Source organism: Phragmites australis, chromosome 21, assembly GCF_958298935.1.
Source record: "Phragmites australis chromosome 21, lpPhrAust1.1, whole genome shotgun sequence".
NCBI classification, from domain to species: Eukaryota; Viridiplantae; Streptophyta; class Magnoliopsida; order Poales; family Poaceae; genus Phragmites; species Phragmites australis.
Window position 1 is genome coordinate 1967472 of NC_084941.1, and position 16987 is coordinate 1984458.

At 45.5% G+C, this 16987-nt stretch overlaps 3 protein-coding genes across 7 annotated transcripts; all 3 read left to right on the forward strand.

Annotated features, from left to right (window-relative positions):
* The first annotated feature begins 140 nt into the window (after positions 1-140).
* On the forward strand, positions 141-7711 carry LOC133903930 (UDP-N-acetylmuramoyl-L-alanyl-D-glutamate--2,6-diaminopimelate ligase MurE homolog, chloroplastic). Of its 5 annotated transcripts, none has more exons than XM_062345419.1 (8): positions 141-2054; positions 2212-2328; positions 2417-2592; positions 3027-3172; positions 4122-5560; positions 6269-6466; positions 7284-7403; positions 7538-7711. In XM_062345419.1, exons 1-5 carry the CDS (start codon positions 224-226, stop codon positions 4138-4140), a joined length of 2289 nt encoding a protein of 762 aa, XP_062201403.1. In that variant the 5' UTR covers positions 141-223; the 3' UTR covers positions 4141-5560; positions 6269-6466; positions 7284-7403; positions 7538-7711. The 5 variants fall into 5 exon arrangements, with proteins under 5 accessions (XP_062201403.1, XP_062201406.1, XP_062201405.1 ...); XM_062345422.1 differs by having other exon boundaries at positions 4122-4517; positions 5411-6466; XM_062345421.1 differs by having other exon boundaries at positions 4122-4517; positions 5419-6466.
* A 311-nt stretch (positions 7712-8022) lies between these two features.
* LOC133903933 (putative U-box domain-containing protein 58) lies at positions 8023-9671 on the forward strand. Its single transcript, XM_062345427.1, has 3 exons — positions 8023-8163; positions 8287-8692; positions 8806-9671. The coding sequence occupies exons 2-3, from the start codon at positions 8447-8449 to the stop codon at positions 9004-9006; spliced, it is 447 nt and encodes a 148-aa protein (XP_062201411.1). The 5' UTR covers positions 8023-8163; positions 8287-8446; the 3' UTR covers positions 9007-9671.
* Positions 9672-11233: 1562 nt separating this feature from the next.
* Positions 11234-15005, forward strand: LOC133903929 (translocase of chloroplast 101, chloroplastic-like). The gene is made up of 2 exons (XM_062345417.1): positions 11234-11417; positions 11598-15005. Exon 2 carries the CDS (start codon positions 11629-11631, stop codon positions 14857-14859), a length of 3231 nt encoding a protein of 1076 aa, XP_062201401.1. The 5' UTR covers positions 11234-11417; positions 11598-11628; the 3' UTR covers positions 14860-15005.
* Positions 15006-16987: the final 1982 nt, after the last annotated feature.

The following is a 16987-nucleotide window of genomic DNA, read 5'->3' on the forward strand; positions in this document are numbered from 1 at the left end:
CACAATTCAGAAATAAAAAACGAAAACAAAAAAGAAGCAAAACAAAATAAGATTTAGGAAACAGCTAGCCCAGCCTAAAATTCATGTTTCATGTCTCACCCACCAAGGTCGGCCCATAAATTCAAAACCGGCCCCACCAACCTCATCCGTTTCTTCCTTCCTTGCTAGGGAGTCCCCTCCCCAATCCAAAACCTCTCTCTCTCTCGCCACCAGCCAGCCTCCCATGGCCACGGCGGCCACCCCCCTCGCCTTCCGCCTCCCTTTCCCCTCCGCATTCCGCCCGTCTTCTCCCAGAACCCTAGCCCCTCCCACGCCGCGCCGCCTCCCTCTACGCCTCGCCGCTGCAGCCGCGCGCCGCTTCCGCCCGCCTACCGCGGACGACGAGCCCCCCGAGGCCGCCGAGGACTCGTCCCACGGACTCACACGCTACGACCAGCTCGAGCGCAACGTCGAGCGTGCGCGCCGCCGGCAGCAGGACTCCCAGCCTGAGATCACCCCCGACCACCCCCTCTTCTCGTCCCCCTCCTCGGCCGGCGGCGGCGGCGGCGGCGGCGGTAGCTACGACCCCGACGACGAGTTTTTCGATGAGATCGACCGCGCCATCGCCGAGAAGCGGGAGGAGTTCACGCGGCGCGGGCTCATCAAGCCGTCCCCTGCTCCGCTGTCGGAGTCGCAGCCCGAGGACGAGGGCCTCGCCGACGAGCTCTCCCCCGAGGAGGTAATCGATCTCGACGAGATTCGGAAGCTGCAGGGACTCAGCGTTGTGTCCGTGGCGGACGAGGAGGCGGAGGGGGGCGAGCAGGAGGAGGACGGTGATGATGGATTGCCGCTCGATGAGGATGGGGAAGGATTCGATGTGGCCGAGGAGCTCGGCCTCGAGGGGACCAGGATGCGGCAGCCGGCCTTTCGGATGACGCTGGCCGAGCTCCTCGACGAGAGCAAGCTCGTCCCGGTGGCCGTGACGGGCGATCAGGACGTCGCGCTCGCGGGGGTGCAGCGGGACGCCAGCCTGGTGGCCGCGGGCGACCTCTTCGTGTGCGTGGGAGAGGACGGACTCGAGGGGCTCACCGAGGCCGACAAGCGCGGTGCCGTCGCCGTGGTGGCCGATCAGGACGTCAACATCGAGGGCACCCTGGCCTGCCGTGCGCTGGTCATTGTGGATGACATCGCGGCCGCGCTCCGTGTGCTGCCTGCCTGCCTCTACAGGCGGCCGTCGACGGACATGGCCGTGATCGGTGTCACCGGCACGGATGGTGTCACTACAACAACTCACCTCGTCAAAGCAACGTACGAGGCCATGGGGGCGAGGACTGGCATGGTGGGCGTTCTTGGGGCCTATGCCTTCGGTAGCAACAAGCTGGATGCGCGACCCAATGCATCTGGTGACCCCATTGCAGTGCAGAAGCTGATGGCAACAATGCTGCACAATGGCGCTGAGGCGGTTGTGTTGGAGACAGCCACTGATGGGATGCCTCCATCAGGTATGGACAGCGAGATAGATTATGATATCGCCGTGTTGACTAATGTAAGGCACGCTGATGGGGAGGATGGCATGACCTATGAGGAGTACATGAGCAGCATGTCCTCTCTGTTCTCCAGAATGGTGGACCCTGAGCGTCATCGTAAGGTGGTGAACATTGATGATCCAAGCGCCCCATTCTTTGCTGCACAAGGGGGGCGTGATGTCCCTGTGGTGACATATTCGTTTGAGAACAAGAAGGCTGACGTGCACACCCTCAAATACCAACTTTCCCTGTTTGAGACGGAGGTTCTGGTACAGACGCCACATGGGATCCTCGAGATCTCCTCGGGGCTACTTGGAAAGGATAACATCTACAGCATCCTTGCAACTGTAGCAGTTGGCATTGCAGTGGGCGCGCCACTGGAGGACATAGTGAGGGGCATAGAAGAGGTGGATGCTATCCCAGGCCGGTGTGAGCTAATTGACGAGGAGCAAGCGTTTGGGGTGATCGTTGATCACGCGAGGACGCCGGAAGCTTTGTCAAGGCTTCTGGATGGTGTAAGGGAGCTGGGCCCACGCCGAATCGTCACGGGTATGATAAGTTCACTCATAGCTTTTGTTAAGAATGCACACTGCCTACACATTGTTGTATCAATCTTGAACTGTTGATTTGTTGTACATTCTGCTATATTTTCTCTATTCTGGTTATAGCATATGAACTGAACCTCCTGCTATGCTGTTCTATTTAGTTGTTGGATGTTGCGGTGAAAAAGAAAGAGGGAAGAGGCCGGTGATGACAAAGATTGCTGCTGAAAAAAGCGATGTTGTCATGTTGACATCTGACAATCCAGCAAATGAAGATCCCCGTATGTATCTAATATTTAGATCATTTGTGAGATAAATGCATAAATGTGCTGAACTTTTTACACAAATTTGTTGTTCTATTCTGAGCAGTGGATATCCTGGATGATATGTTGGCGGGCATAGGGTGGACCATGGAAGAATACTTGAAATATGGTGCTAATGATTATTATCCACCCCTTCCAAATGGCCATAGGCTCTTCTTACATGATATTAGAAGAGTTGCAGTGCGAGCTGCTGTTGCGATGGGTGAACAAGGCGACGTGGTTGTAAGTTTTCTCTGAAGTTCCTTGCTATCATGAAACCTTTGCTGTTGCTCTGAGCCTCTGACCATTTTTATAACCATGTTGTGAAGAAAAATTTGAAATTCGTAGACCTGAGTCTCCATGTGTATGATCTTGTAACAGAAATGCTTACAGAAGCTAGCATTAACCCTATCATATTCAAGCATATAGGAGTTCAAAAATATAATCACTATCTTGTTACTCGTCCTCTTTTGTCTGTTAGATGAGTATTGGAAAGACGTGTAAACTATGTCACCGTTACCGTGTCACTATCTAGAAAGTGGTAACTCTGCTACATTAACGTTGTGATGAAAAAGTAGTCTTGATTCTTTAAACCATACCTGTTGTTATGCGGTAGTGTTCAACTTGCTCCTTTTTTTGGTTCATCATGATCCTGACAGCTATGCTTCTCCCTTCAGGTTATCACTGGCAAAGGGAACGATACTTACCAGATTGAAGGCGATAAAAGTGAGTTTTTTGATGACAGGGAAGAGTGCCGAGAAGCATTACAGTATGTTGATCAATTGCATCGAGCTGGAATAGACACCTCAGAGTTCCCTTGGCGGTACGTTTGCTTTAAACCACCGGTTACCATGTCTTGTTCTCGTGAGTTTGGGCTTACCGGCAGATGGTTGAGCCCTCCAAACAAACTTTCTTTTTTCAAGTACTACAGAAAAGCTCAGACACCCACCGAAAAAAATCTAAAGAATCATGACCTTATTTTTTGAAAGGGCATACAGTAGGGGTTTCCCTACTGTGGTAGATATATTAATATAAACAAAATAAAGAAAAAAAGGAGGAATACGATAGAAAACAAGAGAAAGAAGGAAGAGAGCCCAAAACTACAATAACTATACAAGAGAGCTCAACCAAGAAGAGAGCCTAGAACTGAGGAAGGGGCTCAATCTATAAAGATGAAGAAACACATTGTTAGAGAAGCAGGCTTTCCAGTGATGAAATGACGGCTGAGACCGTTGAAAAATATAAGCATTTCTTTGTTTCCAAATTTACTAAGCACCAATGATAAAAACTTCCATGAAGAAATCATGCCAAAAATCTCTTTTCCCTTTTTTCAACATATTAAAAAAGTTGAGAAAGAAATCCCAGGAGATACCAAGAGCTTCCCAACAACTGGAATTAAAAGGGCATTCCAGGAATAGATGAAAAACAGTTCCTCTTCATTGTGATTGCAAAGGATGCAGTTGAAGTTGTTCCCCTCAATATATAAATTCTTTATCCTGAGCAAGTTCCTGGTGTTTAGCCAGAATCATTACCTGTTAATTTTTAGAACTTCAATTCCTGATATCTGCCTCGCAATTCGTGATTTCAGATTTATTACATGAAAACAGATTATGAGAACTTCAGCTATACAGATTATGAGAACTTCAGCTATACTTGGTGCCTGATGACATACAGATTATGAGAACTTCAGCTATACTGATTTTGTTGTTTGAATGTTTTATCTCACATGAAAACCACCAATTTACTTATCTTGTTCTCTTTTGTTGCCACAGGTTACCGGAAAGCCACTGATTTTGAATTATTCAATATAATCGAGTTTTATTTACTCAAGGAGCAGCATCAGACTCCCAATTTTACTAGCATGTTCTTTTCAAAGATAGGCTATCCGAGTCCTGCAACGAATTTACTCATGCAAGTGTTGAGCTTTCTAACCAAAGTGCTAAGTGCTAACAAACAACTAGCTCATCAGTGATACTGCCATACTGGTAAGTAGACAACCAGAAGGTCCTTGGAACTTTCTATCCAGTAAATGCTGTACTGGTTCATGCTAGTAAACGAGGTTGCTGTGATAGTGGATTGGTGAAGCTTCCTGGTGTCAAAACAGAGTGTAAGGGGCTAAGGGCTTTCTGGTGTTAGAAGTCAAAACTGGTTGCCCCATGGCAGTGAGTGTAAGATCTTTTGGAAGTTATCTTTTCTGTTATCACACCATTTAGATTGAGTTTCAGAGAATGTTCTTTTAGTTGACAGTTCATCTAGATTCTTTTCTTTTTAGTTGACAGTTCATCTAAATTCTTCATAGCTAATAGCTAGCATTCTCTTTACTGAATCCAATTTTAACGGTGATCTATTTTGATCTCAGGTAGAGCTTTCAGCTCCTAATAGCTTTTATTTTTATTCTGTGCCTCCCTTTCATGCTACATTATTGAGTCAGCTGCATGCTTAATATAAGATCATGAATGGGTCCTAGACTCCTAGTGCCTGTGTGTTTAATATGCACCAGCCATATGTCATATTGTGATTGTGCCATATCACAGTGTTGTTTATTCTCGTAATAACAAAACAAGGTCTATGCTGCATCTCGGAAGATCAGCGCCACGCAGTATCTGGACTATTTCTATCCTATTACAGTAACAGCTGGCCTTTTAATTGGGTAAATGTTTTGTGTTGAAGTTTCAGTGATATGATAATGTTTGTTTATTGCTTGCTACTTATCTATGTGCACTGAGCCTCTGCTTTTTTTATCAGGCATATGTAGCAAATCTGCCTAACTTTTAAGATCACACAAGATGGATGTTCTGCTATTCTACTTGTAGAATATTTCTGTAATTCAATCTTTTAATGCCAGATATTCCAATGTGTCCATCTTGTACTTGTACCGGTATTTGCTTTCAGTTTTGCGTGTTGATTTTCCTATTTTCTAGCTTCTTGCCGTGCACTCTGGTCCCGATCAGTTGAAACTTGAACCAGCAAAATATTACATAGATGACTAGATGAGTCAGTCAACTGCACAAGGCATTAACAAATATTGGTCTGATGTGACAAGTGATCACACTGCGTTCAGAACTGCAGGTAGCCAGGGAAGTTCCCTCCGTGTCTCTGTATGTCACTGTTGCGTGACGTTGGCTTCCTCCTCATATGGTGTCAGTATCTCCCGCGTCCGAAGTCTCATGTGCCTTGTACAAGTCCATCTGCGTCAATAGGAGGCTCAAGGGTGCTGATATCTTTCATCCACCTCCTTTGCTCTTTTACCTTTTCTTCCTTTGAGAAAAATAAAAAATTAGATAACATACATAAGCATATTTGTTAAAATAGACAACATGTTATCGTATTTACAAATTTAGCATCCTCATTCGGCGTATCATTTACCGAAAATGGATTTTTAGTACACCGTATGCCGAAAAACCTATATTCGGCACACGGTGTGCCGAATATGACTGTGTGCCGAATTAGTGACCGTACGGCAGGCAAATGCTATATTCGGCACACCGTGTGCTGAATACGGCAGTGTAGCTCATGTTTGGTACACGGTGTGCCGAATACAGTTGATATTTGGCACATAATGTGCCGAATATAGGTTATAGTGTCATATTCGGCATACGGTGCTGAATATGACCAGTCCTACGGTTTTTCGGCGTACGGTGTATCGAAATTCTATTTTCGGTAAATGATGTGCCGAATACGAATGTTAAAATTGTAAATACGATAACATATTGTTTATTTCAGCAAATACGCTCGTATATGTTGTCTAATTTTGAATTTTTTTTTTGCCTTCTTTGCTCTTTTTCCTCTCCTTTTTGTCTCTCCTCCTACACCACCTTCTCTCCCTAAAGGAGCTGCATGCTGGTAGGGGGTTGCTGCAGCCCCCCAGCACCCCCTGGATCTGCCCCTGATCTGCGTGTTGCTTATGCTACCACACAAGGAGTTCTTCTAGGCCGATCCGGCAAGGCGAACTCTGCGAAGAAGATGGCGGCGGCCACGGAGAAGGTATTCGTCACGTTGCCGGCGGAGTTCAAGGCGGGGCAGTCCACGCTGTCGTGGGCTCTCAGCCATTTCGGCGGCAGCGGAGCCATGATCGTGATCACGCATGTGCATGTTCCGCCGAAGATGATTCCAGTGAGTACGTATTTCTTTATCTTATACGCTTATCTGTATTGTTCTTTTGCTGAAAGATTTTGCAGATACTCACCGTGAATTGATGTATTGTGAGTTGGGACCTACCTTTTTTCCTGGTCAACTGTTACTGTATTTTGTTCACTTCTCATTTTTCGAGTAAAGTGAAGCATGTCCAATCCAGAACGATACTGTACATCTGTGTTTAAATTAAAAAGGATATATACTAGTGAAACATTACATTGTTACTTCTTAAGAGGAAAAATGTCAGCCTAACCATCAGAAAGTGTCTTCCGATAGGATTGGAACAGTAATTTTGTACTGCATTAGGAGGAAAAAACTACTCTGCTACTTCTTTTCCACTACACTGCAAATTCTACCCGTTGTGGTCTGTGAATATATGATTATAATTCCGTTCTTATCTCACTGGGAGTCAAATTTCATGAAAGTAAACCAAGTCCGGAGCAAGTGAACTTGTTCAGAAGGATTGAGCGTGAAGTTACTTCTTAAGAGGAAAAATGTCAGCCTAACAATCAGAAAGTGTCTTCCTATAGGATTGGAACAGTAATGTTATACTGCATTAGGAGGAAAATCTATTCTGCTACTTCTTTTCCGTCTTACTATAGGATTGGAACAGTAATGTTATACTGCATTAGGAGGAAAATCTATTCTGCTACTTCTTTTCCGTCTTCCTATAGGATTGGAACAGTAATGTTATACTGCATTAGGAGGAAAATCTATTCTGCTACTTCTTTTCCACAACACTGCAAATTCTACCCGTTGTGGTCTGTGGATATATGATTATAATTCCGTTCTTATCTCAGTGGGAATCAAATTTCATGAAAGTAAACTAAGTCCGGAGCAAGTGAACTTGTTCAGAAGGATTGAGCGTGAAAAGGTGAATAAACTGTCAGACGACTACGTCCACCAATGCTTGAATGAAGGTGCTATTTTTTTCTTTCCTCAAGTTTTATGTACACTGTGTCAGATTCTTGTACTTATATCCTTCATATGATTTTGGCTTGCTGTTGACTACTTAACAATTAGAATTAACTGAAAACTTTACATAATTCAAAAGGTTTCAAACAGAACAAGATCGCTGATAGGTCCCCATTGGCTGTAAATTTCTGGTAAAATGTGAGAAACTAGTTTTTGAGAAGGAAGATGTTGCAGCCGGTCTGGTTGAACTTATTCTCTTGCATAGAGTTGCTAAGCTAGTAATTTCAGCCGCTGCAGACAAGCACTACTCAAGGTACATGACACAAATGTACCAGGTACAATCTGATCTAGTATTTTTTTTTATCTCTGGTAATAATGACTAATTCAGTTTTAAGTTTTGAATTCGATTTTCCATGATAGGGACAAGGAAGTAGAAATTGTAAAAGCAGTTACACCTTTGCTCCCTGATTTTGATCACCACGCTCTGCAGTTATCACCGCACCCGGAAGAGGTATGTGAGACACAGAGAGCACGCAACGACATCTTCTGATCTTGGGTACTACATCTTGTAAGAATGACATTATGGCGACCTTACATTTTTCTTTTGTTATTATTGTTTTGTAGGGTGACGTTGAGTTGGAATTGGGGTTTTATGACGAGCTCAAAGAGGCATGCATAACAGCTGAGAACCTGATGAAGAGAGCTCTAAATGAATCTTCCAGGCGTCAAAAGGCAGATGAAGAAGTGGTTTCAGCTATTCAGAAGGTATAATTCCTTGCCCTAGATCAATTCCTTCAGAAATAAGAAAAAGAAATTCTACACAAAAGGGAGTAAATTCCAGTTGCATCCCTTTTTTTTAGCTTTTGATCAGAACTCTAAACCTTCCAGGCAAAGGAGTACCAGGAGTTGTACTTGGAAGAGGTGAAAAGGCGCAAAAGGACTTGAAGGAGCTCTTGCAAGAGCAAATCGAGGAATCGCACAGTTAAGACAAGCAAACCACGTGCCTGAGAATCAGCAAAACACAGCCACGGACGAACTCCAAGAGGCAATGGCAGATAAATTGATCTTGGGTCAGCGCATCGTCGACATGGACATCGGCTTAGGATTAGGAACAGCAGGACAACCAATTGAGCCACTGGAGGAGTATGTCCTGACAAAGATTGATCTTTACAATGGTGCCAGAAGAGAATTGCTCAACCAAAGCAAGCTGACTGCATTTTCGCCGTTGTCAGTCATTCAGTCACCTTTAGATGAAGACTGCATCGCTTCCTACTTCCTCTGCCCCATCCTTCAGGTGATTACACCCATATCACAATGCTAAAACATCGTTTGGATAACATAGGTGTCGATCTGCAACAGCTCGTGGATCGTGGAGAATTTCTGAACATGCTTCCATTGATTTTGCAGGAGCCCATGAGGGACCCTCGCGTGGCAGCAGACGGGTTCACGTACGAAGCCGACGCCATCAGAGGCTGGCTCGACGGTGGGCGCGCGGTGTCCCCCGTGGCCGGCCAGCCGCTCGCGCACCGCGAGCTGCTCCCAAATTTCGCGCTTCGTGCCGTGATCCAAGGCAACATGACAAGGCGGCAGCAGGATGGATTCTCATGATGCTGTTGCACTTCGATTTTTTCCCTCTCCGGTGAAATGCTCTTCTCAGGTTCAGTTTCCGCCGCCACTCTTTTGCAGGCTTGTACAGTCTACGTGTAGATTGTAGAAGGCGAGATTTCCGAGCATGGATTGCTCCTCCCGTGCTCTGATGCATTGCTAAAAATGATTTTGGTTTCAGTTAGAAAACGCAAATTCTTATATGCTCACCTGTCCAGTGTTGCCTTTCTCTTTGCCTGTGCTCGCAAGGTGATCTGAAATGCATGCAAGGTTAACGCCACCTCGTACTCAATCCCATTGACCAATTTTGAAAGGCATCGGAATCAGAAACCCCTAACAGACTAGAGAAGCACAGAGAGGAGACACTCGTGTCGACCACATGCTTCAAGACTTCGTTCTCTTCACTGAAGCGCGGGGCCATTGCTAGCTTCGAGCGTGGCAAGTGTGCACTTCCATAGAGATTGGGTAGCACAAACCCATGAGCTTTCTTTATCCTCCTCTAGCTTTTGCCAGTCGCCACTCTTTTTTCTTTTTCTATTCTGTTACTCGCGCGATTTGCTTTGGCGCAAACAACTTACAGGTTGCGTATCTGCACAATCATATTGTACTATGCACTGATATTCACTAAATACCTAAGCTGATGAAAAAAGTCGGATGATTTGCTTATACTTTAGCATTCCTCCTGACGTGGAGGCTTAAGATGATAGAAAAGTACGAACAATATACTTATACTTTAAAACTCCTGCTCACCTTGAGTCTAAGATGATTGAAAAATACGAATAGTTCACTTATACTTCAACAAATACAACAATCATCTCGATTTACTTTTCCGACAAAAAGCACAGCAAACTTCGAAATAAGAAATGCTTTCAACTAAACGGAGCACCACAAGTTTGCATTTGTATATTAGAAAAAAACCCAATTTGCTAAGTCCTGCGATACTGCAGGACCTACCAACTGCGAGTCTACGATGGCCAACTCATTATAACTCGAACTGCTTGCAGTCCAACTAGAAAATAAACCCAGTCCGTAAAAAATAAAAATCAATAATCCCATCGAGTCAAAAAGAGAAAAAAAAAAGCCAGAGGGTAAAGTATCCTTAGAACTCATTTTTGAGTACAACCGGAACTTGAACTGTTATATGTGCAATTACTGCAAAAGCCAGTCCTACAAAAGACGATAATCTTGTAAGATCCCATAAAGTTTGCACGGTATTTCTACCGCATTCAAATTTCGAACCGGAAAGATATTGCACCGGCCGTCTATGCAATGTCGAGAACGAAATCACAGACAATACAGCAGACGCTTGCAGGAGACTCCTGGATATGTAACCTATCGCTAGAGAGGGGCATATCCGTACAATGCATTGCAAAGTATGTTCGCCTTTGGTCTGCAACTCGGAATATCCATTTACAGAGCAAGTACATGATGAAATTGTCTGGAAATTCACAGAGCACGGAGACTTCTCAGTGGCCTCAGCTTACAAGGTCCAGTTTCTTATCTTTGCAGTGCGATCTCGGACCTATTATTTGGAAACCCTGAGCTATTTCTAAATGCAAATTCTTTGTCTGACTCCGATCCAAAACATGAAGTGGACAGCTTATAGGCTTGCAAAGAGGAACTAGGCCCACTCTTGTGTTCTCTGCAAAAAGAAAGCTGAGTCAGGCCACCACCTCTTCATGGAGTGATTCACTAGGCGCGTTTGGTCCTCAATTGTGACTTGGATAGATCAACTGAGCACAGATCCATCCCTCTTGCCACATACTATCACGGTCCATTAGTGGTTGTCTTCCCCCGGCGAGTGTCCATAACACGTCTTTGGATGGACTGAGATCTTTGATCATTCTAATATGTTGGGAGATTCGGAAGGAGCAAAATGCTAGAATTTTTAGGCAAACTGAGCAGCCAGCTTTTACTGTCCTATTCAAGATTTAGAAAAAAGCAAGAGTTTAGACTTTCGTAGGTGCGCGCCATCTAGAATACTTTATTGCACCAGAATAAACACATCTTTTCCTTTTCCTTTTACTCTCTTTTTGCCGCCGTTTTTTAAGTTTTTTTTTCATTCTTTATAACTCATCGGGTTCCTCTATTTCAATATAGTTGGCAGTTCTTCTATCGATTCGTTTTAAATTCCGAGCCTTTTTGAATTTTGGAAAAAGAATCATTTTGATTTTTTTTCATTGCGATAGCTGTAGGCCCATATACAGCCGCAAACTGGCCCCGCAGAACAGCCGGTCTCCAGGGTTTTAATCCAACAAAGACGACGGCTTCCTTCTCGACTTCTCCTCTCTCTCTCTCTGCTGGCTCCGGGACCTGACCACACTCTTCTCCCTCCTCTTCCTGACCGCGACCGCGCAGTGCGAGGCGATCTCGTCTCTCACGACGCTGCCATCCCCGCCGACGCCTCCACCCAGGTTGGTATACGCTACTCACCGCCGCCTCCTCGCTCCTGATCCCTCCACCACAACATCGCCGTTTTTTTCTCTCTTGATTCCGGACTCTGTTCGCTTGTAATTGTGCGTCTGCTCGTTTGTTTTTTTCCGCCTCCTGTTGCTGTCGTTTGATCCGTTCCGTCTCTGTTGGTGTCGAACTAGGGTTTCGCTCCTCGCGCCGTCGGGGTGCTCCATGGACTACGGCTTCGTCGTAGGCGAGGAGGGCCGCCGGCCCGAGGCGACGGAGGATCGGGCGGGCGAGAACGGCGGAGTCGCCGAGGAGGAGGAGGAAGCGGGGGGTGTGGAGGTCGCCGTGAAGCCAGCGGTGGCGGCGGAGGAGGGCGATGGTGATGTGGTGGTGGAGGGCGGGGACGAGGGGGATGTGCCTGTCGACGTGAAGCGGCCGCCCGGCGCGGTGGCGGCGCAGGAGGGTGACGGGGAGGAGGTTGGGAAAGAAAGTGGGGGCGAGGAGTCCGTGGGATTGGAATCGAAAGGCGGGGGCCCGGGAGGCGGTGCGGTGGAGCCGGGTGTGTCGCGGACGGATCTATCGGTGGTGGGCGATCACCAGGCGGTGGCGACGCCGAACACCAGACTGGTGCTGGAGAACGGGCGGCTTGCGGCAGTGGAGTGGGATGAGGACTATGATGCTGCGCGGTCTGTTGCCATCGTGGGTGGTGTAAACGTCGATGGTCCGTGTGCCGAGATTGATGTCGAGGAAGACACTGCTGATGATGATAATCAGGAGCGTGTGGCGGAGAAAGCCATGGCGGAAGCGATCCAGGGATATGTGACAAACGCTGTTTTGGCTGATCATACAAATGAGGAGAGATTAGCGAAGGACAGGAAATATGTTGCTACTCATGATAACAAGCCTGAGGCTGCTGCACAATCTGAAGGTATTTTAGTATGTCAAAGCAAAGATCACCCAGAGAAGAGCACAGAAGAGATAGCCTCCTGTCATAGCAAGCCAGAGTTAGTCACACAATCTGCAGCTGAGCCTGATGTTGTCATCGAGGAATTGGATGACATGAACTCCTCAGATGATGAGAATACAGCTACCTCTGCCCCCCCTGCACAATCCGCAAGTGGTAGTACTGCTCCCCCTGCACAATCCAGTAGTGCTGCTTCTGGTCGTTCTAATGGTCCCTCTTTGCCGTCTCGTCCTGCTGGTCTGGGATCATCGTCGTCCTTGTCGCAGCCTTCTGCTCGTCCTGTGCAACAGGTCCGTGCGAATGGACCAGCCCCTGTGGATAGGGGAAGCCAGCAGGTTACTGAGTCTGCTGAGGACGATGGAGATGAGAATGATGATATCCATGAGAAGCTTCAGATGATCCGTGTCAAGTTCTTACGTCTTGCTCACAGGTTTGGGCAAACGCACCATAATATGGTTGTTTCGCAGGTTCTGTACCGGCTTGGGCTGGCAGAACAACTTAGAAGAACTACTACTCAAGGTGTCTTTAGCTTTGACCGAGCAAGGGAGATGGCAGAACGTCTTGAAGCTGCTGGAAATGAACCCCTTGATTTTTCGTGCACCATCTTGGTTCTTGGTAAAACTGGGGTTGGTAAGAGTGCTACCATTAATTCGATTTTTGATGATACCAGGTTGGATACAAATGCTTTTGATTCCAGCACTAGAAAAGTGCAAGAAGTAGTTGGTATGGTTGAGGGAGTCAAAGTAAAAGTGATAGATACACCTGGACTTTCATGCTCGTCTTTAGAACAACACCACAACCAGAAGGTTCTCAACTCCGTGAAGAGACTTATAAGCAAGAACCCTCCCGATATTGTTCTTTATTTTGACAGATTGGATATGCAGAGCAGGGACAATGGTGATGTCCCTCTTCTGCAAACCATTACCAAAGTGTTTGGAGCATCGGTCTGGTTCAATGCCATTGTTGTGTTAACTCATGCTGCATCTGCGCCACCAGATGGCCTGAATGGAATTCCCCTAAGCTATGAAATGTTTGTCACTCAAAGGTCTCATGTAGTCCAGCAAGCTATAAGGCAAGCTGCTGGTGATGTCCGTCTTATGAATCCAGTCTCCCTGGTGGAAAACCACTCAGCATGCAGGACGAATAGGGCAGGCCAGAGGGTTTTGCCAAATGGACAGGTCTGGAAGCCACAGCTGCTGTTACTTTGTTTTGCTTCAAAGGTGTTAGCAGAGGCCAACATGCTCCTCAAGTTACAGGATAGTCCCATTGGTAAACCTTCTCGTACGAGGATTGCTCCACTGCCTTTCCTCCTCTCCTCACTTCTCCAATCTCGGCCCCCACTGAAATTACCAGAGGAGCAATTTGGTGATGATGATGATCTTGAAGATGATCTGGTAGATGATTCTGATTCAGATGATGGCTCAGACTATGATGATTTGCCTCCTTTTAAGCGCCTTACAAAAGCTCAGCTTGCAAAGCTGAACAATGCACAAAGGAAGGCGTATCTTGAGGAGCTAGATTACAGAGAGAAGCTGTTCTACAAAAGACAACTGAAAGAGGAAAGGATGCGTCGTAGAATGATGAAGAAAATGGCAGCGGAAGCCCGTGCTCGAGGAAATGATTTTAGTAACAGCAACCCAGAGGATGATTCCAATACTCCAACCAATGTTGCAGTGCCTATGCCTGACATGGTACTGCCCTCATCTTTTGATTCTGATTATCCTAGCCATCGCTATCGTTTTCTGGATACGCCAAGTGAATGGCTTGTCAGGCCTGTATTGGAAACTCAGGGTTGGGATCATGATGTTGGTTATGAAGGTCTAAATGTTGAAAGATTGTTTGCTGTCAAAGGTAAAGTTCCACTGTCGGTATCTGGCCAGCTAACAAAAGACAAGAAGGATTGCTCCCTGCAAATGGAGGTTGCAAGTTCAGTGAAGCACGCTGAAGGTAAAACCACTTCACTTGGGCTTGATTTGCAGTCCGTCGGTAAGGATATGGCATACACAATTCGTGGCGAGTCGAGATTTAAGAACTTCAGGCGCAATAACACAGCTGCTGGGATATCTGCTACGCTCCTTGGAGATTCTGTATCAGCTGGTGTGAAGATTGAAGACAAACTGATAGTAAACAAACAGCATAGGCTTTTAGTTAGTGGTGGTGCCATGAGTGGGAGGGGAGATGTGGCTTACGGAGGCCGTCTTGAAGCGACATTGAGAGACAAAGATTACCCAATAGGCCGGATGCTTTCTACTCTTGCGCTGTCTGTTGTGGATTGGCATGGGGATCTGGCAGTCGGGTGCAACATCCAGTCTCAGATTCCTGTTGGAAGAGCTAGCATTTTGGTTGGTCATGCCAATCTAAGCAACAAGGGGACTGGCCAAGTCGGCATTCGCCTGAACAGCTCCGAGCATCTTCAGATCGCGCTTATTGCCTTTGTGCCTATACTAAAAAACATCAGAAAGCTATTACAGAATTACTCTGAGTCTACCTAGTATCTATATATGCCTGAAAAGACTGTGAGAGCGCCATAGATTAAATGTTAGCATAAATTGGAACTATCTATTTATTTTGTTCTTTAGTTCCCAACTTTGTAACAATGTTTTTACCTGGGCCCTTTTTTGATGAAGTTGGAGCAGAACACATCAATGTTTTTTCCCTGAGCTCCTGATGATGGAGTTGATAGCAGAATTCATCCTTGTCACTTTGTCAAATTTCATTGTCTCATTATTTTTCTTTTAACATGTGATTTCCAGTTGCAGCTTCCTGTTCTAGTTTCTGATTAACATACATATACTGACAACGTGTATCAGCTTCTTCCTCGATAAGTGTTAGAATATATGGGTTTGGTCTATTATATTTGTGTAATTTTATATAAATCTTAAAGATCTAATCATGTAAAGGTGGAAGTGTATCTTTTAGTTCCACCTTGTTAGTAGAGGTGGAGGGAGACTAATTTAAAAGGAGTTCTTTCCTCTCTATTTAGCATGTGTTGATGATAGGATTAGGAGAGCGCTCGCTCATCGGGCCGGGTCGGAGCGGGAACAGAGGGTACGGGCGCGTGGTAACTGCGTGAATGGTTCATCGAAATTGGGTCTAGGTGTAGATTTCTTTTGTAGTTTTAGTTTTTTTTGTATGAGCAAACAAATAAGTATATGAAAATCGTATCGGTTAAGAGTCCGATTATAACGCGTAACAGAGTCCCATCGTGGCACATTTCAACCGCGCAATCCTCCATTTATATATCTGCCAGCCATTGTCACAAAGAAATATACGTAATTAGGGTTTTACTAATTCTTTTCTACTGTGTTATTGTACGTAGTTTACTCCATCCCGCTATGACGGTGTGCACAAACGAACGGGAGAGCAGGTATTTGAAACCTGTCACTCTTAGGATCCTGCACAGGGAGAGGATGAATAAGGTTTTTGAGAAACGCTCATCGCGACTGCCCGCGATCTACTTCATCTACATCGTCGCGATCTACTTTGACTACCTCATCATCTTTGTCATCGTCTATTGCTTCGATATCACGGGGGCCTATGCATCACATGTCGCCATCGGGTACATATATTGCTATCTAGTCGAATCCTACTCGAGTGATAGTCGAATCTAGTCGAGACTCGTCAGAGCTAGTCGAGCTCTACTCGAGTGATAGTCGAATCTAGTCGAAACCTAGTTGATATTGATTATCTGCATTGGTTCTTGTTCATGTTACATCAGGAATTGAATTAAATTAAATTTGAAAGTGTTATTTTTCCAAAAACCCGAAAATCTTATTGTAGTCACTTTGATCTAACAATAGTTGATTTTGCCGACGCACTGAGGTTGGACAAGTTTACCGGTGTGCATTTTAAAAGATGTCAGGTCAAATCAACTCGGTAGCTTACGACTATAAACTGCTACTGGGTTGCGTTTGGCAGGCGAAGGAACTCTTTCCTCTAATGAGGAGAAGACGTTCGAGGAAACCAACACACTCTTTGTAGGATGTGTTCTTAACGCTCTTGCCGATCGTTTCTGTGATGTGTACATGCACATAAAAGATGCAAATGAGTTGTCAGATGTACTGAATGCAAAATTTGGTGCGCCAGATGTAGACAGTGAACTGTATATCATATAACAGTATCATGACTATAAGATGGTCAATAATCGGTCGGTAGTCGAGCAGACTCATGAGATACAGTGCATTGTAAAGGAACTTGAACTCCTAAAGTGTACCGTACCCGACAAGTGTATGGCTGAGGGCATCATTGTCAAATTGCCTCCCTCATAGAGGAATTTTACCACTACTCTAAAATACAAGAGACAAAAAATCTTTTTTGAGAGTTTGATCGTGTCTCTTGATGTTGAAGAGAAAGCTTGGGCTAATGATGTGCATAACAAAGGAGGCGATAGATAGTCTAGAGTAAATATGGTGCAACAGTCCTCTAACGGCAAACTTAAAGGAAAAAATAATCAGGACAAATAAGCCACCAACTTAAAGAAGAAGAAGATGAACAAAGATGATAAACCTTGCTTCGTATGCAACGAAGTTAGCCATTAGGCTAAAGATTGCTAACAACGCAAAGGGAAGAAGGTTAATCAAGGAAGAACATTAAGCATGTCAACGTGACCATCGACAACAT